The 26386-nt window shown below is 28.8% G+C and overlaps 1 protein-coding gene across 2 annotated transcripts in view; it reads right to left on the bottom strand.

Moving 5' to 3' along the window:
• LOC107455216 (bestrophin-4) overlaps nucleotides 1–23819 on the bottom strand; it is a 29139-nt gene extending 5320 nt beyond the window's left edge. Inside the window, exons 1-9 of one of the 2 annotated variants that reach the window (XM_043050077.3) lie at nucleotides 23599–23819; nucleotides 15529–16068; nucleotides 13706–13840; nucleotides 12594–12760; nucleotides 10632–10786; nucleotides 9197–9274; nucleotides 5794–5946; nucleotides 2203–2283; nucleotides 414–565 (exon numbers count right to left, since the gene is read on the bottom strand). In XM_043050077.3, coding sequence (XP_042906011.1) covers nucleotides 414–565; nucleotides 2203–2283; nucleotides 5794–5946; nucleotides 9197–9274; nucleotides 10632–10786; nucleotides 12594–12760; nucleotides 13706–13840; nucleotides 15529–15707 — 1100 coding nt within the window. In that variant the 5' untranslated portion in view covers nucleotides 15708–16068; nucleotides 23599–23819. Of the gene's footprint in view, nucleotides 1–413; nucleotides 566–2202; nucleotides 2284–5793; nucleotides 5947–9196; nucleotides 9275–10631; nucleotides 10787–12593; nucleotides 12761–13705; nucleotides 13841–15528; nucleotides 16069–17307; nucleotides 17509–23598 lie in introns of those variants that run through there. The other variant, XM_043050078.3, reaches the window with a different exon arrangement.
• Between the last annotated feature and the right edge of the window lie 2567 nt (nucleotides 23820–26386).

The raw sequence follows: 26386 nt of genomic DNA, 5'->3' as shown, positions 1-26386 counted from the left end.
GATTGTGCATGATTATCTGTAAAATATGCGCCCTCGATGATTTTAAAATTTAGTATTGCGCCCTTAAGGACAAACAGGTTGCCGACCCCTGACCTAGACACTGACGTAGCAGTGATATTAAAAAAAAAAATTTTTTTTTGTTAATTCTTAAAAATTTTAAAAAAAGCTTTAGCTTTTAAAGATTAGAAGCATTTGCCAAATTTAAAAAAAAAAAAAAATTTAAATGCTTAATAAGAATATTTTCTTTATTTTTTTAAATAAAAATATAAATTATTATCCTCAAACAATGCAAAAAAATAATTTTGTAAACATAAAAAAAACACACACACATCTAAAAATTTGAATTTAAAAATTAATATTTAAAAAAAAGTTTGATTAATAATGACTGAAAAAAGGAAATTAAAGAAACTCACTCCAAATTAACAGCCGATCCAAGATGTGGCTGCGTTCTCATCATGAAGGATGATTTTGTGTAAGGAAGTTGAGGTTCAAGTTCATCCCAATACATGTCCTTAACGAGACGTGGATGTCTCTGGTGCATTTCATCCACAATCATGAACGACACCTATTCAGGTAATGCATAAAACATTTAGTATAAGCAAGTAAGAAATTTCTTAGTTATAAAATACTGAATTATCCGAAAATTCTTCAGATAATAAACAGTTAAAACAGAACAAATTAAACAGTCGCTCATAAAAGTTTATTTTAAATGAAAGTGTATAAATATTTGAATTAAGAAATCCAAGTAGGAATAAACAAAAGTTGTTAGAGAAAGGAAATCCTTGAAAATTATCATATGGTCATTGTTAAACATCATATTTTTTTTTTTTTAATTAACACTTGTTATCGTGAAAAAGATTACAGATGACAATTCATCCTAATATTCCAAACTAAGTTTTGGATCCAACACACCCTTATGTTAATTTAAGCTTAGTACGTAATAAGGATGTAATGAATAGGCAGTCACTATTTGGTGTTCCACCTATTGCAGAATATTCAGTTGGTAAAATATTCATTTTCTTTCAAAAGAAATTCTTTCACAAATTGGGATTTTTTAATATTTTGTTTGGCTTTTTGTATATAATCCTTGTTTTTTTAATAGGTGTTTTTTGGTAGCACTGCATTTTGAAAAATATTTCTGATAGACATTATTTTAATGCTTTATAGATAATTTTTCCAGAAAATATCATTTTAAGCAATAAAATTTTGTCGTAGGAATTAAGAGAACATTTTCTTTTCCTTTCTTTCAACTTTAAAACTTTAGTTTCTTTTTTTTAACAGCTGGTAGTTTTTCATCTTAAATATTTCTAATTATCTTAATATCTAATTATTTTTATCTTAAAAATTTCAATTAGTTTTTTTCACTTTACCCCGTATCAATAACAGTAAATAATTTTCTAACCTTACACTTGATAAATCTGAACTATTATCTTCCTCCTGAGAGATAATAAATTCACTGTTTTCGAACTCACTCTCTGAATGTATCTTAACTATTTTAACATGCAAAGGTAACACTGATAAAAACGAAATGACAGAAAGTTCAACATTATTTTGATTTCAATTCAAGGCAGGAAATCTCACTGCGAAAATTGTGAAGAAAGTGGGACTAGTCACGCCATCTCTTAGCAATATTCAGAAATACAAAAATCATTGCGGATTTAAAGAGACATGTATGCAGCAACAAAATTTAATTTCAATTATGCAATTTTTCTCTTAGTCGCATGGCATGCAAAGCGACCATACGGATATAGGAATGTCACTGTATGAGATGTGACACTGACATAGAAGGGGTTAAATCTTTGATTTGTGAAGGCGGCCTGTCTGCAATGGTGACCACATTGCCACCATTGGTCATGAAATGGGTGAAATCAATCTCCCCTGGCCCACAATCAGCTGTTGCAGGAATGTTTTGCTAAAACTCCTGTTGGTAGTAAATAGATTATGAATTCAAAAATAAAGAAATGCATTCTAAAGAATTCATCAAAACTTAGTGCTTTCTAAAACATTTTCTCATGTAAAAACTTCCAAAGTTAAAATTTTAACATAGCTATGAAATAATGATAATGAAGTAAGATGCAAATGCATTGAAAATACAGTTTTCACAAATTCAAGTGTTTCTGACAAATGGCTGATTGTATATACATTTTCAATTAATATTGAGTTAAAAACTACATACTATATCTTAAAACATAGAAAATGTACCTGTAAATTTCTATCCAAACACCAATTTAATTCAAAATCGTCATCGTCTTCTCCGAATGGATTTATGAGTTGTTCCGCAACCTGAAACAAGAAATTTATACAATTAATTTACACATTTAACAAAATAACTGGAACTCATTTTGAAAAATAAATAAATTTCAATTTGTGAAATAATTTTGTATGAAAAAAAAACATTTAAATTATTAACATACTTATCTAATAAAAAAACTTTCTGCTGTATGCGTTCATTGACAATCAAAAACTGTTAAGCTTGATAAAGAAATCAATATTAAAGAGAATAAAATAATAATAAAATGCAAAAATATTAAGAATTCTTCAGTTAGTCTGAAGAATCTTGTTCCTGAATTTAACACATTGCAAAGAATAGTAGATTGAATTATTATGCATCCTCAATCAATGTATTTTAACTAGAATTAAAATTATTTTCATTTATGAATTAGTGTTACAACATTATAAATCATTCTGTTTTCATTAATTTTTCCCTATATCTAACATATATCCTCATTAGCACATTTAACTTTTATTTTTATTCTCAGAATTTCTCATTTTGGCAAATAAAATTCCCTAATTTGTGGTCATCTGGGTTTTTACTGTCTGTCAAAGCCTTTTTGTCTTTCTAGGACAAAAGCTCTCTACTGAAAAAAAAATTTGATATTTCAATAAAAAATTACTGACAAAAGTCATACATTTTAAAACATATCTACCTTCTTAATTATTATATAAGGAAAATAATATTTCTTAACTAGTATGACCATCATGATTCTTGTTAATTTTTAATAAAACTAAACATTGCAAAAAGTGAAGAGAAAAAAGAAAAACCTGAAAAAATTTAAAAACTTCTGATTACTAGAGTAGGTAGAAAATTGAAATTAGGATTTTCCTATATGGTTTAATAACAGAAGTAGACGTACACTACTACACTGCTAGACAGTTAGTACTCAAAACATTCTCAAGTTAACAAATTCAGATCAATTTAGAGGTTACATCATAAACTTTTCAACACTAGAAAAACTGAATATAGCATTGCATAGCCAAAAAATCTAAAGGCCCCCAGATTCTATGTACGTCTTACATCCAAAATACAATCATAATTAATTTAATAAATACATGTTACAGACTTCATCCAAATTCTATGGTATTTAATCACTTTGACTAAGACAAATAATTTATTTAATGGAACACTGGCTTTTCATTAGTTTCTTAGATAGTTGAGTTTGAAATACTATTTTAAATGCTCAGAAATAGCGCACTACAATTAGTGAAAATACTGTATTCACTACTTTTTTCATAGTTTGTAAAGTAGTGTGCCACTCTTTTAAAAAAGTTTTGTAGTGAGTAATAAGATTTTAAAAAATAAAATATAAAAACAGTTTGAAGCGCTTTATGGCAACTATTTTTAACGTTACTTTAGTATATGAAAAGGATACTAGCAAAACTAGTCTTTTGAATTTGAGGGATGCAAACCTTAGCCGGTCTGTCAAAGGACGCAATTTTAAATGCCCCTGTGACTGTGAGCTAACAAGAATTGCATATTTAGAGTCACATATAACAAATATTTAAGCCAGCCAATACATATAATAGATAATTTACCACTTTGATCACACTTCCACAGGTGAACGTACACTTGTAAAACATTGACGTTATTTCAAAGGAAGGAAAGATATTTTCAATGTACTCAATTTCTTAGGGGAAATAAAAGAGCATTAAACACTTAACAAAAATGCAAGTATTTGATAATTTCCTAGCATCTCTTAAATTAAATATTCGCTGTCAAGAAGTGCATAAAAAGTTGAAAACTAAATGAAAAAATGTTTTAGAATAACAAACTGCTCTTATAAATATGAATAAATATTTCTAAATACAGTCGAACCCCGCTATAGTGAACCTCAGATAATGAACACTCGGATGTAGTGAACTTTTTTAGCGGTCCCGTCCGTATTCCTATTTAAATAATGTTATTTTTAACGCTTATAGTGGACTCAAATTTCATTTCTTTAAATATATTTTTCAGTCCTCCATCTTTAAACTTGTAGGTGTTGGGACTGAAAATGAATGCATTCCTATAAAATGTGTCATATTACTCTCCTTTATGCTTATCACTTTTAACTATACTGTAATAAATGTCAAACAGATCATTTATCTTACTCTCCCCCTCCCTGACAAGCCTCGCTTTATCTCTTTTCCCCAAGCTTGCTCTACAACTAGTTAACTTGGCCACCTGCTGAATTTTTGGAATTTTCTTATCTGTTCAAACCATATTCTTTACAAATCACCCCTTGACAATCAAGAAGGAGAACAATTTAACTCATTCTACAGCTGCTCTCTTCATATTCTTACAATATCTATTTGAGACAAGATTTTTATTTCAAAAGCAGTGAAAATGGCAAATTCTCTACAGAGAAAAGCGTTTTCGATAGAAGACAAAGTTAAAATTGTAAAGCGTATTGATGATGGAACCAATCAATTGACACTGTGTAAGGAATTTTCCTTGTCAAAATCTACAGTTTCAAACATTTGGAAAAATCGAAGTGCAATTCTTGCGGCATACGACAAAAACATGGTTTCATCGAAAAAACTGAGTGGAGCTGAAAGAGAAAACGTAGCAGATGCTTTGTCAAGATGGCTCGAAATCTTGTTCAAAATGTAAAAATCTTGCATTCTTTGCACATTGTAGATAAGAAAATTGATGAACTCAATTTAAAATCAAATTGTGTTCGATCAAAAATCACAAATTTTTTTCATAAAAAGTGAAAATAAAACTAATATTTAGCGACGTAATTATTTTTTCCATCAATTTTTGCTTTATTATCTGTCAATTAGTTAATAATTTTTTAAATAACTTGTGCAAAATTGCTAAGTCAATTTTCAATCATTCAACTGTCTTATGCAAAAAATATTCTTCAAAAAATTTGGATATAGTGAACCATCAGTTATAGTGGACACATTACTGAGTCCGCAAACGGTTCACTATAGCGGGGTTCGACTGTAATACTAAATGTTTAATATAAGCTAACTTTTCATTGAAATCCATTTTGAACATAATGTGTCAATTAATTTCTTCAGCAGAGTAAATTTTACAGGTGTAAAATAATTTCTCCAGCAAAGTTTGGTTCCTTAAAGTAATGAAGTAGTCACTACAATGCCAAACTAGTTTGCAGACACTACATTTAAAAAAAATAGTTGCCGTTAACTACATTTGTAACAAAGTAGTTGTAGTAAACCACAAAAATGTAGTTTTTACAACCACTGGTTATTTTAAATGAAGACTTTATACATACTAAAGAGAACGTTATGTACTAAAGGTACCTTATACCCAAATCTACATAGGGTTATGAGATACCTCTGATGCCTCCTGTCATTCTCAATATAAGATTATAAAAGGCTAACAAATGAATAAGCACCTAAATTGGATCAAATTATAAATAGTCAGAAATACTCTACACTTTCAGTGACATATATTCCGAATTAGAGAGCAACAAAAAAAGAGGGGCCAATACATTTTTCCTGTGTTAAAAAAAAGACCAATATAAGAAGGAAAAAAAAGTAATTTCAACACCATTCCATACATACCTTAAGCCAACCCATGTAAAAGAAAAACTGCAGGAGAGTAAATATGGGTATGTATAAATCCACTTCATGTCCTGGATACCCTTTTTCAGGATCTAAATATTGACGGCCCATAACAGTGGCCAAAAAGTAAGTATAGATGGCTAAAGTAACAACCTAAGAAAGAAAACAAATTCATATAACATTTGAAATATTAGAGCACCACAGATATTTATATATTATCAATAATATCAAAATATTTTGCAAAATCTTTTATATTGAACACATAACATTAAACAGTATTTCAAAGGGATGTGATAAAACAAAGGGGAAAAATTTTAAATGTGTGTAAAACATTCATTTAAAATAAAAATTTGGCACAATCCAAAAATAACAAGAATTGGAGAATTAACTAATAAGATGAAGCCTTTTTTCTACAGATATTCAAATTCCTCATACATATATATATTAGCCTGCAGCTGTATTTTTTCTGTTTTTAACAAATATGCAATTAAATTTTTTTTTATTACAGTTGGTATAGTTGTTCTTTCTTTTTTTTTTCAAGCAATTAGATCAACAGCAAATTAGATCATTTTATCAATATAAAAGGTTACAAATGTTCTATTACAAAATTAAAAACATTTGATCATAAAAGAATTACAAATTTTGCATTAGATTTTACTTTCCTACTACAACTCTAACTCTGATACATGAAATATTATAAACAATGAATAAAAATAGCAACTTTCAAATCGTTGAACCTACTTAAAAATCAGGTCACTTTTTTGCAGATTATTTCATACATTATATTTAAGAACAAAACTCCTCAATATTAAAACTTTAAAAAATACACAGACCTTAAGATTTAAATACCCCTTTAGAAAGCAAATAAAGAAGAGTTTTTTTTTAAAAAAACAAAAATAATGTGCTTTATTTAATTCCACCTTTTTTATAACAGCAAAAAATTATGAAATTAATGAATATAAAAATTAAAATTGCTAGATACATAATACAAACATCAACTTTATGATTCCTTTTCAGAATTTCTGTATATCATGAAATATTTATTCCCAAAAATAAAATATTGAAGTAAGCATACATTTTTTTAGCATAAAAACTGTGGGAAGAATGCTATTGGCAATGTTAACCTTCATCTATGAAAAGGGATCCCGACATAGAGTGAAGTTAACATATTTTCAGGGATGAGAGTAGTCAGAAAGTAAAAAAGAGGAAATCCAAGAATATATATATATATATATATATATATAAAAATCACACTTTTTTGTCAAATTTTTGTTTAAACTTGTAATCTATGTGATTATAAATCCCGATATGAGGCTTTTAAATCACGTGAAAATGAAACTCTACATCGAACTTAAAAAATGCGAAAATACAAATCATGATGCATACTTTTTAGATCAAGATGCATAATTTTAAAATTGTGCGATATTACAACCGCAAAAACGAATCACGACATTGGATTTTAAGCTCGCGTAGCTACATAGGGTTTTAAAAGCTCGTAAATACAAATCGCGATATTGGTTTTTTAATCTCGTAAATAAGAATCGCAATGTACAATATTTAAATGGCCTGAATAAGAATCGCAATGTTCAACTTTTAAATCAGGTAAATACGAAAATCGATGTTTGATAATAAAATCGCGATTTTAAAAATTCAAAAATACAAAACACGATATTAGATTCTTAAATCTCGTAAATATGAGTCGTAATGTACGATATTTAAAAAAGCGTAAATAAGAATTGCAATGCGCAACTTTTAAATCAGGTAAATACGAAAATCGATGATTGATATTAAAATCGCGTGAATAAAAATCGTGATATTTGCAGAGTCTGGACCTCTGATTTCTAAAAGGCTTGTTTGAATTGTTTTTTGTTTACACAATAATTAAAAATTTACAAGATTAATTGAATGAGCAAATAAATATTTTCACCACAAATCCACCTCTATTTTTTTTTCGCTTTTTTTGTTTGCTTTCTCTCCAGAATACAAGAAGCAGCACGTCTAAATTACGAAAATACGAGCTATCCCGCCGACGGATAAAAAATACGGAAAATATTATTTTCTGTGCGTGAAATCGGAGAAAATAGCTAATATAAGTAAACATGCGGAAGGATTAGCAGCAAGGACGTAGTTTGAATTTTCTGTTTTTCTTTGAAAATCGTAAATAAATATAATAATTTGACTTCAACGACTGAATTTAAAAAAAAAAAAAACGGGATATTTATAAATGAATAAAAATAAACCAAACTTTTAGAGAATCTGAGTTTTTGATAAAAAGGCTGAAATTCGAGAGACAAAAGCGAAAAAAATCTCATCCTTGTATAAAGGTCAACCAGTTTTATTCCAAGGAAATAAATTTTTAGAGAAACTTCAGAGGGAGGAATGAGGACTTCAATAATTTCGCTCAGCGGAAAATTAAATTCCTCATAAAATATTTTAACTTGAGCAAAAAAAAAATTTCAGCTGAAATTAGCGGAAAAAATGGAAAAATCTGAGAAAAAGCGGAATTCCGCGAATGCGCGGAAGAATCTCATCCCTGTATTTTACACATTAGTGAATTGGAATTGAATAATTGTAGTGGTAGACACACCTCAGTACTTACTTCCCCATCTGAATGTTATCTGTAATAGAATTCGATAAACAGACATTAATTCATTGTTGTTTTGTGAGAAGCTGAGAGAGCTATATTAAGATCACCAGACTTTCAGTGCTGATTGTGAGAGCAGTATTAAATTCACGGTCGCTCCTGTGTTGCCATTAGCAGTTGAGAGTACAAAGACGAACGTTGTGTGATCGAGACTGAGTAGCAATGCAGCGAGGAGGTAGACAATGCCACAATCACACGTAGCAAGTCAACTTTGATAAGTACCTGACTCGTACAGCCCACACTGCTGACGTAAAATACCCTCAGTGGTAGACAGTTCATGGGTTAGAGTCCCTTTGCTGTCAAGCTAACCGCAGGAGGTTTTCGTGGTTCTCCGTTCCATGTAACACTAATGTGGATTAGTTCCATCAAGAAATCCTCCACAAAGGCAAATATATCCCAACACTTGATCTAGGAGTTCCCTTGTCTTCTGGTTTGGGTTCAAAATTACAAGGACACGGAGTTGAACATTAGCAGTCGTAAACCTAAAGATAGGGTCTGCTGTTCAACGACTGTTATAAAATAAAATGTGGACCATCTATCACAGTAGGCATGTTCAAATCAAAGGTTGAGTTTCTGACAAGGTAGACATGGTCAGATTACGTTCGGGTCACCAGTGAGGGGAATATGTAATGTTAACCCTTATCATACCCCAGCATAGAGTGGAGCTAACTAGTGAATTGGAATTTAATAATTGTAGTGGTAGACACACCAGAGAACATATTTATCGCACTTATTAAAAAAATGAATAAACATAATTACCTGTGTATACACAAGGGGAATGCTAATCCAATCATAGGAGAAAAGCATACCACAGTTTCCACGAAATACATGCATCTCCTAACAAAAATAACATTACATTATAAATAAAATCAAAAATTTCTCGAGTTAATAAACAAGTTGTGCATTGTGACAGATATTTATGCAAAAGAAAAAAAAGCAAGTGATCCAACCTGTAGAAATGCTCTACACTGCTGAGAACTATTTGTTCAGAACAAAGTATTCAAAAAAATTTTAATGTTAATGTACTGACAGGCATTTAAATACAAAAAGGAAATTTATTCTTTTTCCCTAAGTTACACATTTTTAATTCTATAAAGCTGAACAATCAGAATAAATAAATGTAAGAAAAATTGCTTTAAATTTTGTAAAAGTATAAATATTTTTTAACTAAATAAAAAAATATTTGTACTTTTACGAAAACTCTTAAAATAAAAATAAATAAATAAAACATAGCACAATTGCTTTTTGAGACCGAATAAACCATTATATTAAACCAGTTTTTAGAAAAACAGCCAGCCCTTTGATGTGCCTTTTTTAGAGCGCCTTTTTTGTAAAGATAAGCCGCCATCCCTTAAAAACACTGACTATCTATTCATATTCCATTTAAAAAAAATACTTAACTGTTTAAATAATAATAACACACAGATAAAATTATCTGTGTTTATAGGTTTAGTTCTGATTATTACAAATTCTTATTTTGTCACGATTATTCTCAATTTGTTAAATTTTTTAAAGTTTCTATTTTTTCAAAAGGGAGTATATTAATAAATTTTTTAAGTGATTTAAATTTTAATATCACTTTGAAATAATTTTTTTTAAATGCATCTTTAAATATTTATTTTTTCATAATTTTCAGTTTAAGTTAGAGAAAAAATCTTCAATTGTTTAGAAATTAATTATTTTTCTTTAGTTTACTTTTTTTGGCACAGTTATGGAAGAAAAATAATTTTGGGCACAGTGATTGTTTTTCAGCATGCATTTAGCATTGTCTTTTAAAAAACTACAAATTATTTTCTTTCTTGATAGTGAGAATTACTTTTTTAAAAACACACCTAAAATAATATAAGAGGGAAATTTAAAATTGTAGAGGATCAAATTCAGTTATTAACTAAGTTATTACACATTGATGAATTTTAATGGTGGTAAGTGAGTGCCCTTTCAAAACTCAAATAAGTGCCTTTTTCTGTTAGGAAGCACTCTGCTTTTTTTTTTTATTCCTGGGGAGAACTCTGCAATAATCAATTCAAAATTTAAATTAAAATTTCAAAAAAAAGTAACAATATTAGTAAATAAGTAGCCTCACAATTTCTTTAAAGACTCTTGTGACTAAAATTTTAAAATATCCATAGTAATAGAAAACTCACTCGGCAAAATTTAAATTTTTAAAGTCTGAATAAAAAAGGGGGCATCGTACTTGTAAAAGATCTTGGAGCAAGATGTCATCTTTAATTCGGCCTTCTTTTCTAGCTCTGGCAGCAAGTGAGCTAAACCATTGAGCAGGAACCCACCACTTTCCATGAGTTACGTGAATATCATCGTATACTCTCCTTTCTTCTTTGGTCATCAAACCTGAAGAAAAATAAAAGAACATTTTCAGATGATGTAATAAAAAACAAACCTTCATTACATACAACAACCAAACGGAGAAGGTATACTGTATTTGCATAGAAAATGTACATAATTTTCTAAAAAAAGCATTTAAGTAGCAAATAAATTTCTTAAATAGCATGAAAAATTACTAAATTAAATAGTTATGACTTTGAACCCTGATTTTCAATCCTGAGAGCTCAACTCCTACTAATACAGTACAGAACCCGTTATCCGGAAATCAGAAAACCGGAAAACCAAAAAACCGGAACGAAATTTGAGAAATTTTCCCGCCATTTTTTTAAAAAATATTTTTTTTCCTCATAAGATTTTTGGATTTTTCTTTCTTTTTTGAAAGATGTTTACCTTACCATCACTTTGGAAATAACCATTAGTGTATTACTTCATCGTTTTTTCTTCTTTTTAAGATTATTTCCATAAATTTTTTTTATTTAGTTGGGTTTAACAATAAAAAAAACGGCTTTTTGTAGTGATTCAGAAAACCGGAAAAATCAGTTATCCGGAATAGCGATGGTCCCGATCGTTCCGGATAATCGGTTCCCTACTGTACTTAAAATTTCCAATCTTGTTGTTGTTATAGGCCAGTAAGCGTATCATTGTTTTCCAATAGTGTCATTTATGGCCAAGAATTAGACTTCAGCCACATCCATATCTCACACCTGCTTATAAGGCACACTCATTCGCACATTCATCCAAAAATCATAATTTTGATCTTAACCAGAAAACAATCTCCAATCCAGTACCCCCCGAAATTATAATTTGTAATGGGAACATGGGGGTCTGTAACCTGACGGATTTAACATCCACCATTTCCTACAAAAAAAGTTTTCGGTCGGCTGGATTCAAAATCCCGTTTTCCAAAATGTCCACTAACAACCAGATAAGATTTAATATCATATATTTTAATTTTATAATGTACAATTAATTAGAGTAAAAAGATACTATATTTAAGATTATATCACATAAATTAAATTTCTAATAATAAAATAAAATATATAATAAAATAAATAAATAATAAGTTAAAAATAAATTTCAAAAAATATATTTGTACAAAGTACTGAATTCGTGTTTAACCTTTAAAAGGAAAGAGCTAGAAATTATGGCCAATTAAGTTTTGCATAAGAGCTTTAAACATTTCTTTGTTGCAAAGCTAATTTTCCATCGAGTTTTTTTAATATTTCAAAATTGAGCTACGATGGCGCAGGGGATAGAGCGTTCGCCTTCCAATGTAATAAAATCCTTCTCGAATCACAGTCGATACGAATTCCGCATCCGGCTTGCACCGACCACAGTGCTGACGTGAAATATCCTCAGTGGTAGATGGATCATGGATTAGAGTTCCCTTGCTATCAGGCTAACTGTGGGAGGTTCTTGTGGTCGTCCTGTCCATGCAATGCAAATGCAGTCTAGTTCCATCAACAAGTCCTCCACGAAGGCAAACTTCTCCCAATACTCGACCCAGGAATTCCATTGTCTTCTGGATTGGGTTCAAAATTACAAGGCTATGGAGATGGACACTAGTCGTCGTAAACCCAAAATTGGGTCCACTGTTCAACAATGATAATAAGATTATTTATAAAATATTTCAGTTCACTCAGTTGATAAAAGTCATAAGCAATTGAGAAAAATTTGTTTCCAAACATGATCCTCATATTTAAAGTGTGTTAATAGGTCAAAAATAGACAAAAAAATATGCAATTATGATAAACTTCAATAAGTTCAATTTTAAATAATTGTAATATTCATTTGAAGCACATGTATCAATTACCTGCTTCTTCTACATGATCCAATGTAGGAAATCTTTTCTTTACAGAAGTACTAACTGCCTGGAATGTTAAGGCGCTCAGAAGAATCAAGTACCTCACTAGAGTTCTGCGAATGACTTTGCCCCTTTCATCAGAGCCATGAACATACGATGCAATCAACATAGACACTCTTAAAAATATAAACATTTCATTAGTTACATTTTTATGAAAAAAAATTTATTTTATTACATTCAGGGGTGATTGTGAGCCCAAGTCAAAATTCCGGAAAATTTCTTAAGATTAAAAAAAAAAAAATAAATAAATAAACAGTTTTAATTGAAAAATCAGAAAAAAATTTAAACGAGGTTTTTTTCCTTTTCCTCAATATTTCTTAATTTACTTAAAATATATTTAAAATTTTACACATACATATACCATTTACATATACCTATGATGATCTGGAGAAGTAATTAAAATTTACAAATATGTCTTTCTTTCTTGAGTTTATGATTATAACAACTATTTACTGATAAAAAATTAATATTAATCATGAATATAAGCTTATAAAGTATCTTTCCGGCTCGCCCTTACAAACAAATAAAATAAACTGCGTTTTTAAGTTCCACCTTTGAAAATTTGATTTTCGGAAACTTCTGTGATCAATGATTTTTTGAAATGTCTGAACCTTCGATCTCCGGAAACTTCCGGATCACTGTTATCAAAACTTCCGGAAATCCGGATTTTTTCCGGAGCACAATCAGCCCTGTACATTGAAATTGATTTTATTAGTCTTTTTTATAAATATTTAAAACTTGCATCTTGAATTTTTAAATAAATCCTCACACTAATTGTACATGTCAAAGAACTATAAAAAAAAGAAAAAGAAAGAAAGTCAGATCTTTAAACTTTATAACTTTTAGCATCTTGAATTGTACAATTTTCGTTTTAGAATTTCAATGTTTTTTTTTTTCCAATTCTTAAAATTATTTATAAAATTTCTTTTACAAGTTTTGTAGTTTCGGTCAATGAATTCAAGAGCAACAATTAACACTTGAGCCAACAGCTTGTGCACCCTTAGAGCACTGTTAAACAATTAAAAATTTAAATATAAAAGATATATAAAGAAGTAACATACTTATCTGGCCAAGGAATGGCCATGTACTGTTGCCACCACCTCCCAACAACTATTGATACATAAAAACCCAGGACAAATGAAAGTGGAATAAGATTTGTAAATGCTTCACAATATATGGTCAGTTTTTCAAAAACACTGTAAAAGAGAAAAAAAAGTTCAGTAAGTATTTACATAAAAGAAAATGTTAAAACTTTCACATACAAAAAATTCTATTACAAGCTACCACTATAAAAAACAATCATAATTTCTACTGATTGACAAACGAATACATTAAATAAAAATCTAAGAGAGTGGCTTTATTCAGTTACATGTTTTTCAAAAAAATAAAAAATTGTGTTGGAAACAACCTAACAAAGCTGAAATTTAAAAAACTAAAGTCAGAAGCACTTTTTCCATGAAAATTTATCAACAAAATCTGGTCATAATTAGAAACTATAAATTGATAAAGTGAAAACTTAATTGCGTAAGAAATAAAGATAAAAATATTCTCATTTTCTTTTTTTTTCTTCTTTTTTTTAAGACTCAAACTGTTTGTTTTAGAAAGCAGGATTTACCACTCCCAGACAGTTAAACTATAAAGGAGAGATATGCTATGATGCACACTTTCTGGAGTTCTAAGACACATGCTCTACAAAGCAAACAATCCATAAAGTTTTTTCTCATCTTACTCCAATTGTGACGATTCAAAGCAGACATGAACGGAAAGTTCACGGATATGAAAATATCAATCACGGATATGAATCAATTTAAACGGGCAATGACTTAAATAAAACCTAATTTTTCTGAGCTTTTCGCTTATTTAAGTTATTTTCTGAGTTACTCAATTTCCAAAATAAAATTAAAACAGATCCTGATTCACACACTGTGCTTAGTTAAAGCTAGTGTTCCAAATTTTTCTTCTACATCTTATTTTGTTCCCTCTCATTCAGTTTTAAATTTAAGACTGAAATCAGTAAAAAGATCATAAAATTTTACACCTAATTACCAGTTCCAGAAAAGAAAAAAAAAAGATAAATTGCTAGTTTATGTATTACTTACTTAGAGCTAGAATAAATATATCAGGTAATTTTTAAAACTAAGTTTTATTTCTAAAATTAAGTTAGATACCAATACAATAAAAATAACAGGATGAAAAAATAATTTCTTTTAATACATCCTTTCAATATTTAAACAAATAAGTAAATATTAGAACTATTCCGTAACTGGCGATCATTGAAAAAATTACCAAACTATTATTGATATCAGTAATGCTTAATTGTGGTCAGAGTGTTTTTATGGTAGCCAGAAATGGAATAGAACATAATCAAATATTATACAGTAGAACCTCAATCGATCGTTCCTCGTGGGATCATTCCTTACGAACAAGACATACGAGAAAAACGATACGAGAAAACGACAAAAGGTGTCTAAATTGTGGTTCCATTCCATCGTCTCTTGCACTTTTTTTGGCTTTTGGCAACAGTTTCTGAACTTAAAAGCCTCAAGTTCCAACATTTTCATCAACTAATACACTATAAGATCAGACTCACTATTTTACCCAAACTATAAAAAAAGTCTTATTTTCTTAATCATAAGTATTAGGAGTTACTTTTTTCTTCTCAAAATGAAAAAAAAAAAAACTTTGTTTAAAAAATGTCAGTAAAATTTCTGAATGATAGACGCAGGAATTCGTTAATTTTCAAAACAATCTAAAGGGGTATCATTAACATTAAAAGACTACCATTTCTGGTGAGACCATTAAAGCAACATACAGATAAACATAAGATGTGGGAAAGATGGATACAAGTTAGACTGTAATTACAGCAATGATATAATATACTTACGTTCTCTGATTTTCAGTAAAAACATAACGATATAGTAAACTGAGGCTATAATACAGCCCACAGAAGATCACCATTTCACGATACAGCAGCTTGTAGATGCTTCCTCGCCATCTCACCAGCAACTTTGCAAAGCCGCAAAGTCGAGCTTTACTCACGTTTAAAGAATATGTGACAGTCATACTTTTTTATGAATGAAAACACTGAGTACTGAACAATGAGGAGAAAAAGGAGAAGTTCACAACAACACCTAACACTGGAATTTTCTGCAATGGAGTACAGCAATAAACAAACAGTTTTTTCTATTTTTTGATGAATAATGGCAAAAGTCTCCGCTAAAGGAAACAGAGTTCTTTTCAACATTTAAGTATCAAGCTGATTCATTATGTATCTGGCAACCACGTTGGACCATTCCTGGGTTGCAGAAAGCATATTCCCGTTACATGGAACAATGGGATAAAGATTAAATTCTTCCATGAGTAAGTTAGTCTTCAATCCAAGAATAGGTATTAAAATTGCAAGTAAAGAGGGAGATCGTCACTCCTAGAAAAGAAAAGAAAAATATTTAACACTTTATTCATCAGACATAATTATCTCACTTAAGAAAATAACTTATTTATTTTTATTTTCATTTTTTCCAACAGTTACAGACATCAAATGTTTATAGATTATTAGAGCTAAAACAAAAAATAAAAACTATTTTTTCAAAAATGTTAAGAAGCTTAAACTGAAATGCACACTTATATAGCAGTATTTTTTTTTTAAACTTAAATATTTTGTTGGGGCTATTTATGTATTATAAAAAATTGCAATATTAGGATTGTTTACATACTATAAAATAATGTTAAAATAGATTTTAAACTAAAACTCCAGCTCCATGTTCTTGAAAAACATGGTCCTCTAAAGCAAAACAAATAAAAATAAGTAAATCTTAAAATTAAAACTGCTTAAATATTTTTGATTATTATTAAATATTATAAACTGGAATTAAAAATTATAAGAGTTAAAAATATTTTTTTTGGAAAAAATAAATTAAATTTCTATAAAAAAATTGTTTAAGGCCATATAATTTTAAAGAAAAAAGAAAAAAATCACAGCTATAAAAATGAAAGTCAAACATAGGTCAATAATTGTTTACCCTACTACCCCAAATTTAAAAAAAAATACTAAAATTTTTTGAATTTGAAAATAATTTTCTGCAATTCCTCAACAAAGAAAAATTTGATTTCTACTTATTTAACTGGAAAAAAAAATCTGTAAAAGAAATTCTTTAAAATTTAAATACATATTTTATCAAGAAGCTATATTATTTCTCATACATACACTTTTATAATCTTTTTTTTCCTTCCAAAAATGTCTGACGATTTATAAAGAATGAATCTTTGCTCAGATAATAAAATAAAAACACTTCGAAGAATTTTCTAGAATATTTTTCAAAATATTTATGCTTTTAAATAAATACAAAGTCTTGTGTAATTTTCTGAACACTTAGATAACATCAAATGAAAAATTATTTAGATCAGGAAAAAAATTATTCTAAATTAGTCTCAGCAGAGCAAGTCTTAATTCATTTTTCATACTTAAATAAATGATTGAATGAAGAAAATTAGCGATTTAAATCCTGGTTTGCATCACAAAAAGTCTAACGCACATAAAATTGACAGCTAATTTTATTTTGTTTTAATACTCAAGCAAATAAGATTTAAATACGTTATAAACATTTGACTAAAAATGGCACTATAAAATCTCCATTTACTCAAGAGTATGTATAGACGAACTTACCAATTATTTATAATCTTATTTTCAGAGCTAATATTTTCTCACACTATTAGCAAATAAAGTTTATTACGGCTTAGTGATTAAATGGAAGGTTATAAAGTAAATTATCACAGTAAAATTAAAATGAATGCCTCGTTATTAGGAGAACAAGAGAACCGCATCGGATGAAGGTAAAAGATGACGCAAGATGAAGGAGCAGATTCCAGATTTGTCTTTTCGATTATAATATAAGTATTTCCCTATCGATACTTCATGATGATAAAGCTCACAAGATGGCAGCACGAGTACACTTTTTTTCTTCCCCAAACTTTTCTGTTCTTATTCGCTTATTGGTAATAAGAGGACTCGCAGGTTCAGGATGGTAAAATTCATGACTGAAGGCAGGAAGGAAATTATAGGTTTTTAGTTTTAATGTTAAAAACAGAAAAGCTATGGTAGTTATATGCAAACGTAAAATATTTCAAAAATGTTTAAACGGGAACATTAATTAATTTGCTTTGTCCCGTAAACGCTGCCTTTATACGTGGTTCCCAATTCCATTTTAAAATTTGAAAAAAGCAGTTTGCATTACTTTTTAAAGAAAATACAAACACTTCGTTAAAATATATATAGACATTTTGTAATAAAATGAATTTTTTTTAACAAATAATAATGTCTAAACCTTAACGCATAACCAGTAGGCAATATTTGCGTCGTCAGTTACAGTATGTCGCCATATTTCGATAATCAATTATTTATTATAATATACAAATGACGAATTTTGAGGCTACTGAAATGAATGAGGATATAAAGAGTAGAGTAACAACGGAAAAAATCTGATCAAACGAAGCTCCAAACTAAGTCGGAGGAAGAAAAAAAAACAGGAAAATCTAAAAGAAGGAAACATAATTATCTTTAATTTTTTTCAAATAAACTTAAGCTGGATTTTCAGTCTATTTAACAGAATCTTTCGAAACATGTAAAACACAAAATCTAACCCAATTAGATAAAATTCGCTATTTTAGAATTTTGATAGATTTTTTTAACAAATTTAAATCGAATCAACTTGAAAAGCAGCATTTTATTCAACTGTTTTTGGATTTTTGATAAATTTGTTCTTACGTAACGTAGTACTTAAAAAAAAAAAAAAAAAAATTCGAATAACTTTTCATCTAATGATCGGATCTTCACGTTCTAGAACTCATTCTTAAAGATTTGAGTGGGTTACTTTAAATATGCTAATTAGTTCATGCAATCAATATGCTAAGTTACTGAATGAGACACAAAAAATATACCTTCTCTGAATAAACATACCCTTTTTTCAACGGATTCCCAAAATATAGTGTGTAGCTGCAATTTGGGAAATGTGATCCCTATAGTTTAGTCAGGAGAGTGATCCAAAGTTTGGATCCCTTAATGTTAATTTTACTTTTTGCGTATTTCGTCATATCTCGAGAACTTTTTAAGCGAATTGAAAAATTTTGCACACAGTTATAAAATTTGTTTATCCAAATAAACGTCCATGTGGAAAAAAAAATTTTAAATATTTATTATTTTTCATTATTATATAGACGAAAATTTTTGAATATTAAAGTATACAACTTTTTAAGGTCATTTTAAAGTATGTAATTTTACAAGGCAAAATACGAAACTTGAACGAAATCGGTTAAATAGTTCCAGAGAAATCGAATTTTAAACATTCGAATTCTTTAAAATTCGATTTCTCGAGAACTATACAACCAACTTTACTCAAATTTTATATTTCGCCATGCAAAATTGCATATTTTAAAATGACGTAAAAAAATTTTATACCATACAATTCAAAATTTCTTTGACTATTATAATAAAATTTTTAAAAAAAATAATAATAACAATAAATATTTATTAAAAAAAATTTTTCGTATGGAAATGTCTTTGAATAAACGAATTTTATAATTGTGTGCAAAAATTTTTCAATTCACTTAAGAAGTTCTCGAGATGCGACGAAATAAGCAAAAAGTGAAATTCACATTAAAGGGTCCTAACTTTGGGTGGCTCTCCAGATCAAACTAAAGGGACCATATTTCTCAGATTACGGCTACCCCCTAAATTTAAAGAGTCAGAAATCCGAATCCGTCGGGAAAAAAGGTATGTTTCTTTAGAGAAAGTACGCTTTTTTGTAGCTGATTTTGTAACTTAAAATATCGTCAGCTGTAATTAATGAGCATATTAGGGGTCACCCCCTTAAACCATTAAGAATGAGTTCTAGAACATGAAGATCGGATCATACGATCAAAAGTTATTCGGGGCAATCCGTTTTATTTATTTATTTATTTTATTATTATAATTTCCTTGTGGCTCACTGTGCAGTGGAAAAATTCATCAGCATTATCCATATCCCTTAGTCCTGGTCCTAAGCACCCATAATCTCCAAATAATTACTGATAACAATAAAAGAAAGATCACTGATAACAAAAGAAAAATCACTGATAACCAAAGAAAAAATGCTGATAAAAGAAAATCACTGAAAACAAAAGTAAAATCAAAAAACAGGCAAAAGATGTACAGAAATTACTAATTAAAATGCATTAAATTTTTGAGAAAAGATCCATTGAAGTTCTTAAAACTATCAATTGCTATTTTTCCTCATATAATACAACGGCTATATTTTGTGGTTAACAGGTAAAATCAGATTTGAATGTGAATTCAACGCCAAAATAAAAAAAATTACTTTAAAAATAAAAAATTCAACAGAATCTTAATAAACACGTTTTAAAATAATCTGCACACAGAATTTAACATTATAACTAAAAAACCAGATAAAAATGAACGATCATCATAGCAATGGGAAATATTTACTCGCACTATTTAATGAATTCAAAACTAAAGATTTTCTTTTAGCAGATTAACATAGGTTTATAAACCTATCAAAAATAACAATGAAAATTCCTCAAATATGTTCCTTAATTTAAGGTAACAACAGAACGATTGGCCTGCCAAATTGAGATATTTTACGCATTTTATTTATTACGTTATTAAAATCGGGGGTGCAATGAACTGGTCCGCCGTTCCGGCACTATAAAGAATGTTAAGTTTCACCTTGGAATAATTTTTTTAACTAAAGGAAAAAAGAACAAGTTTTTATAAAATAAATTCTTAATGCAAATAAATCGTCAAGTAATACACACAATAGTATCTAATTGTTTTACAAATGTACTAAGTTAGAGCTCAATTGTGTCTGACGAAAACAATTAGCACATTTACGAAATCAGCTTTAATATAACCCTATATTTCGATTTTATAACAGTGATCATAATATTTTATTTACTAATAATTGTATCGAGAAATATTTGATAAAATAAATAACATTTCAGTGAAAAATTTTATATTTTTCAAGCAGTTCAAAATATTAGTTTTATTGTTCATTAATTCATAAATCCTTCAATCTGCAAGCTTCTATTAGTTTTTGAGAGAATTAAACTTGAATTTGTAAATAAGAATATTTAGAAGTGCTTTTTTTTCGCAACTGGAAACAGTCTACAAATATCAGAGAATTAAATAAAGCAGTCCCTGCAACAGACCATTGTGGGCCAGCGGGGTCACGGAAGTTAAAATAGGTATAGATAGGTACTTTATTTACGTCGCACTAGAGCTGCACAATGGTCTATTTGAGACTGTCTGGGAAACATCCCTGAGGATGATCCAAAGACATGAAATCGCAGTTTTGATCCTCTGTAGAGGGGATGGCTCCCCTGCTTGGTAGCCCGACAACCTGCATGTGCAGTCTAGTACTTTAAGGTAGAACAGGTTTAACGAAGGCCGATTCCGCGCACCCTCGGTCCCTACGGCAGGCTGATCATAGTGGTCACCCACACGCTTACTGATGGCAACCAATGATGCTTGACTTCGGTGTTCTACTGGGAACCGTGTATTTACGATCAATCCACTGCGGAACCTCATGGAAATTAAGGTTCCACAATTTAGTGATAAACGGCATATTTGTGGCTTTACTGACCATACAAGCTGTTACCCATTGATCTGAAGCTGGGTGGACTTCAAGCTACCACTGGGAATCGAGCCCCAGTCCTTTACAATGATAGTTCACTGCTTTAAGCAGTAAGCCGTTCGATAATAAAAAGAGGAAACTTAAATAAAACTATAATAACTTTAAAATTTCATAATTGTTGCGCTTTTTTCCTTTTCTCTATTTTTTTATTTCACACTTGGGAGATTTGCATTCCGCTAAAAAAATTTGCTAGCACTACTACGGTACGGATTCCACTGTAATGTCGCCTTTCTCTCATTACTACAGTTACCAAACCCATTTTTATTAACCTTTTACCAAAACAGACTGGAAGTAATATAAAATAAAAAAGTGGTATAGTAAAGTATAAAGTAACATAATAAAAAATTTATGATTGAATTTTGAAAACTTTAAATTATTTGAATATTTCAATTCTTTCCTAGAAACGTTTACGTAGCTGCAATGAAAATAATCGTCATTAAAATATGTGGAGCGGAGTAAAGAAAAGATTGTTCTATTAAATTAAGATGGTGGGAAACCTGTTTCTGCTACTTCCCGTTTAGAACGGATTATGATGAACAAAAAAACGAAAACCGGACATGATCATTCCATAACACGAGATATTGCAGAATACTTCTAATAATGAATAAAACTAAACTGGTTTAATATTAAGTCAAATGGTTTTACAAATTATATTTAGGAAGGTCTTAATTACATTATAATTAGGTTTAGCAATTTCTGAAAAACTAGAATAACTCCTAGAAAAGTTTCTAAAAAAGATATTCGGAAACTCACTGCTTTATCTCTCAGATTAAAAAATAAATTAATACATAAATAAAATATCATTTCTGTTAGAGAAACCCGATCTGAGAATTAAGATCTTTCTAAAATAAGCCTAAAATTATAAATTTAAAATAAAAGAGTTAATAAAGAAAATAAAAATGAAGGAATGTTGCAGTCAGGAAATTTAATTACAAAAATTTTAATTACTAATTTAGGAAAAAAAATTGGAAATTATATTACAAAAATGCGTTACTTAATATTTTAACTTACTTTTAAAAAAAATCATACAATCAAATACATCAGGGCATATCTACAGTGTTACATATGCACAGCATGAAAGAAAAGAGGAACACGAGATTTTTTTTACAAGTCAAATAATTTTAATGCTAGTATTTTAAATTTTAAACATCGTAAATCACTAATTGCAAAATGGCGAATAGTGTATGAGCTTACGTCAAAAAATTATGCCGGCGAATAATATCAATTTATTCAACTTCCTATTGGTTATGTGAATACTCCCATTTTTTCTGTTCTACAATTCTTGAGCAATACTTACGCCACATATTTTATAATAATTAAAATACGTCGCCTTAAACACTGATTATTTTCGTAGCATTTTTTTAAATATATCATTTTTCTACAAGACACCATATTATAAAAATATAAATTAGAAACACACACAATCTTAATATTTATATATTTTCCACAAAAGTTTATAAATTCTTATTTTACATTCAAATGAAGGGAGAGAAAAACATAATAGCAAACTAAAGGTAAAATTACTAAACATTTGAATAAAATTACTAAATATTTGAATAAAATTACTCAGGGTACCAGAAGAAACTATTACACTGGTTTTTCAGAAAAATTTAAAAAGGTCACGAGGCCTAATTAAAAAAATATACATACATATATATATATATATATATATATATATATATATATATATATATTAATAAAATGAAACAAAAAAAAAATTTAAAATGCATCTTCACAAGTGAATTAAAAACTGAGAATGTAGAATCAAATAGTCATTCCAATCAAATTAAGTATAATTTTAAAACAGCTTTTAAAAAATGTCAATCTTTAGTTTTTCACTTCAATCTTAAAATTGTCTAATATATAATATGAAATATTCACAGCAGGCAATATCAATATATAAAACGACAACAGAAGTGTTCAAAATTCAAATAGCGAATACAAAACATATTTCCAAAAAACCATAGTTATAAAGCAAAAAATAAATCCGAAGACAAGTTAAAAACCTACAATAAAGAAAACCACTTTGAAAAAAATTTTCTTCTATCTCGTTATACTGAAATAATAACAAATACTTAAAAATATTAATTTTAATATTAAGTCAGTCAATTTAATTTTGACACTAAATATCACAATTTTTTTATTCTAAGAATGATAAAATGTCTTCTAAATTACATAGAGCACGTATACTTAATAATGATGAATTTCAAACGATCACTGGCACAAATAAAAAAATTAAGAATATATCATTACAAAAGAATATGACTTACTTAGATCACTTTATGCAAAGGAATCGAGATAAGTTAGTAATCAGATGAGGATATGAAGAAAGCAAGAACACGGAAAGATACTTCCGACTCAGCAGGTAGCAATAGAATGTCTGTGGTTTTGTGAATCAAAGATTATTCAGATGCATTCCCAGCAACACCATTGAGACACGCATGCGCATTTGAATATCTGCAGCAGCCAGCTAGCTTGTCGCCAAGTGTCTGGCAAATCTAGACCCCAAAATGTTGTTCTTTTCCCCCTTTTTTTTTACTTTTTAAATGTCGTTTGCTTAAAATGCTTTTGTGTTGTAACGTGAAAAAAGAAAAGCAAAAGTTTAAATAAATAAATGCATAACATCTCCCATTTATTTTTACTCTTTCTAAACGTTAAAAGTAATATAATATAATATAACGATTTCTTAGAACAATTTAATTCCAATAACTGTTTAAATCAAAGGATTCAAAGCTTTTTAGACGACTTCACAAGACTAATCGTATTTTATTTATTTATTTATTTTTTTTTGTATGAAATGTAAATGCGTGAAAGATTTCTACTTTATAACTCAGAACAGTTTCCTAAGAAGAAGAGGGGGGGGGGGAAACTAGGAGTAAAAAATAGACAAGAGTAGAATAATATTGATATCAAGGTGACAAGCAGAAAATTCTTAAGAGCTAATTTATTTGTCTCGGTGAATTTTTAATGAAAAGAATACTCAGGAATATTCATATATATATTATTTTAATATTTTTTTCTGAAAATGTTCGAAGCATTTATTTCTGATAACGTTCAGAAATAGGTATTTAATGCGCAGTATTGAAGACGCTCATCAATTATTATTTCTTAATTAGAGTAGTTTTACATTCCATACACGTTAGCACACACGTTCTACAGAAAATTTTCTAAAAGTTATTAACAAATCAATGTTAATATTTATTGAGAAAAGTTTTAATTTCGGGATATTTTGCCCCTTTGATGACGTTGATATGTTTTACGTAATATTTTTTAGAAAATTTTCCTGCATTTAAGAGTTAAAAGATTTTATTAATCCACTGAATAGGGAATAACTTGAACACGGTAAAAACAAAGATATTCATTGTCGTTTTCATTTTTAGTAGTTATCAGTGGATTTTATTCATTATATACAGAGTGTTCCGTTAATCAAGGATATTAATGCATATTTTAAGAATCCTCGTTAAAAATAAAATAAAAAAATGAGCATTATAGATCGTAAATTTAAATTTAAGATAAGGAGTAACGAAAACGCTATATAAATATGTCGAATCACTCGCGAGGACGAAAAATGCCAAAACCAGTTTGATTGTTTGATGTAACCTAGAGATTTTTATAATTATCGTACTTTAACACCTTTTTGCTTGCTTCAGCTAGTAAACTGGTTTTGATGTTTCTAGTCTCGGCTTCCTCGGCAGTGATTTATTGTGATGTTTTTGTTTCCCACTCGCTAAGTGTCATAGCAGAAGAATATTTCGTTTTTTTTTTCTAAGAAACGTAACATTTTTTAAAACATAAGTAAAAGAAATTATGATTTTTGTTTTGTCTTTTAAGAAAATAGTAATTACCAAGGCGTGAAGCACTCATCAATTATTATACCTTAGAATATTCATTAGAATAATACACTTAACCAAGAGATAAAATAAGTTAAAAATAAGTTAGGGATAAAATAATTTAGATAAGTCAGTAAGAGTTTTAAATAAAAATTTACAAAATCAATTATTTTTCCTTTGTATGTAGTCTGCCGCTTATTTAGCAGGTTTTTTTCATGACGCAGTCTTTTGGATAATTGTAAACCCTTAAATGTTGGAAAATTAATTTTCTGACGAATTAATCAAACGTATAAATTATAATCAATATTAAGTCAAAGAATAAAGTATCTCCCCTCCATTTTCTCCATTCTTTACCCGAACGTGGTTTGAAGCATGTCATTTCACGTGCTTCTAGATTGTTCTTTTTAAAAAAAATATTTTTATGATGATTGTAATTTTAACCAAAAGAGCTGTCAACTTTCGAAATTTATTCTCAAATGCTTCGTTCTGTAGACTCATAAAATGCTGAATCCTAACGCACGCTTACTCTCCGAAACAGATAGACTGAAAGTAATGACTTTTCGAACAATAATGAAAGAAACCGCCTTGACGTGGGTTTTTTTTAAGTCAGGTATTATAAATTGAAGAAAATTGACTTTAAGAACATAAAATAAAAAAACAAATTTATATTGAGGTTATGAATCATGATCAGTCCTCTGGAAAAATGTTGAACAATTTTTTCCCCCTTTAAGGGGACATGGGACCTTTCAAATGAAAAGTTATGAAAACTTGTTTTTTAATTTAATTTTACTATTATGAACATAATTTATTTATTTTTTAGCATATTTTAGGAAATAGGCCATGTAAAAACAATTTTGGTCAAAATTTTTTTAAAAATTTAATAAAATATGAAAATTTTAAAAAATACAAAAATTATCCCTTGTGTCTGAAATTTAATCCAAATAATTTAAAATTTTTTCTATAGATAGATAATGATGATATAAAGGCTCTCTAGCATCAGTTATTGTTTCACTTCAAAAGGTTTTGAGAAAAAAATTTTTTTTTAGTTCCGACGCTTTTTTTTCGAAAATTTTCATTTCCTCCTACAGTTAAAGTTGTATAAAAAACTTTATAATTAATATTTCGTGAAAACAATGCTACATTGTCTTTATAACAGTCATATGAAGCATATGAAAAATTTTCAGGCAAAATTTTCAATTATTCAGACACAAGGGACAAATTATAGATG

The sequence above is a fragment of the Parasteatoda tepidariorum genome, chromosome 9 (genome assembly GCF_982258835.1).
Source record: "Parasteatoda tepidariorum strain Cologne lab strain chromosome 9, Ptep-v5.0, whole genome shotgun sequence".
NCBI lineage: Eukaryota > Metazoa > Arthropoda > Arachnida > Araneae > Theridiidae > Parasteatoda > Parasteatoda tepidariorum.
The sequence above is the reverse complement of the archived record's forward strand: the minus strand, read 5'-3'. Positions and strand labels throughout refer to the sequence as shown.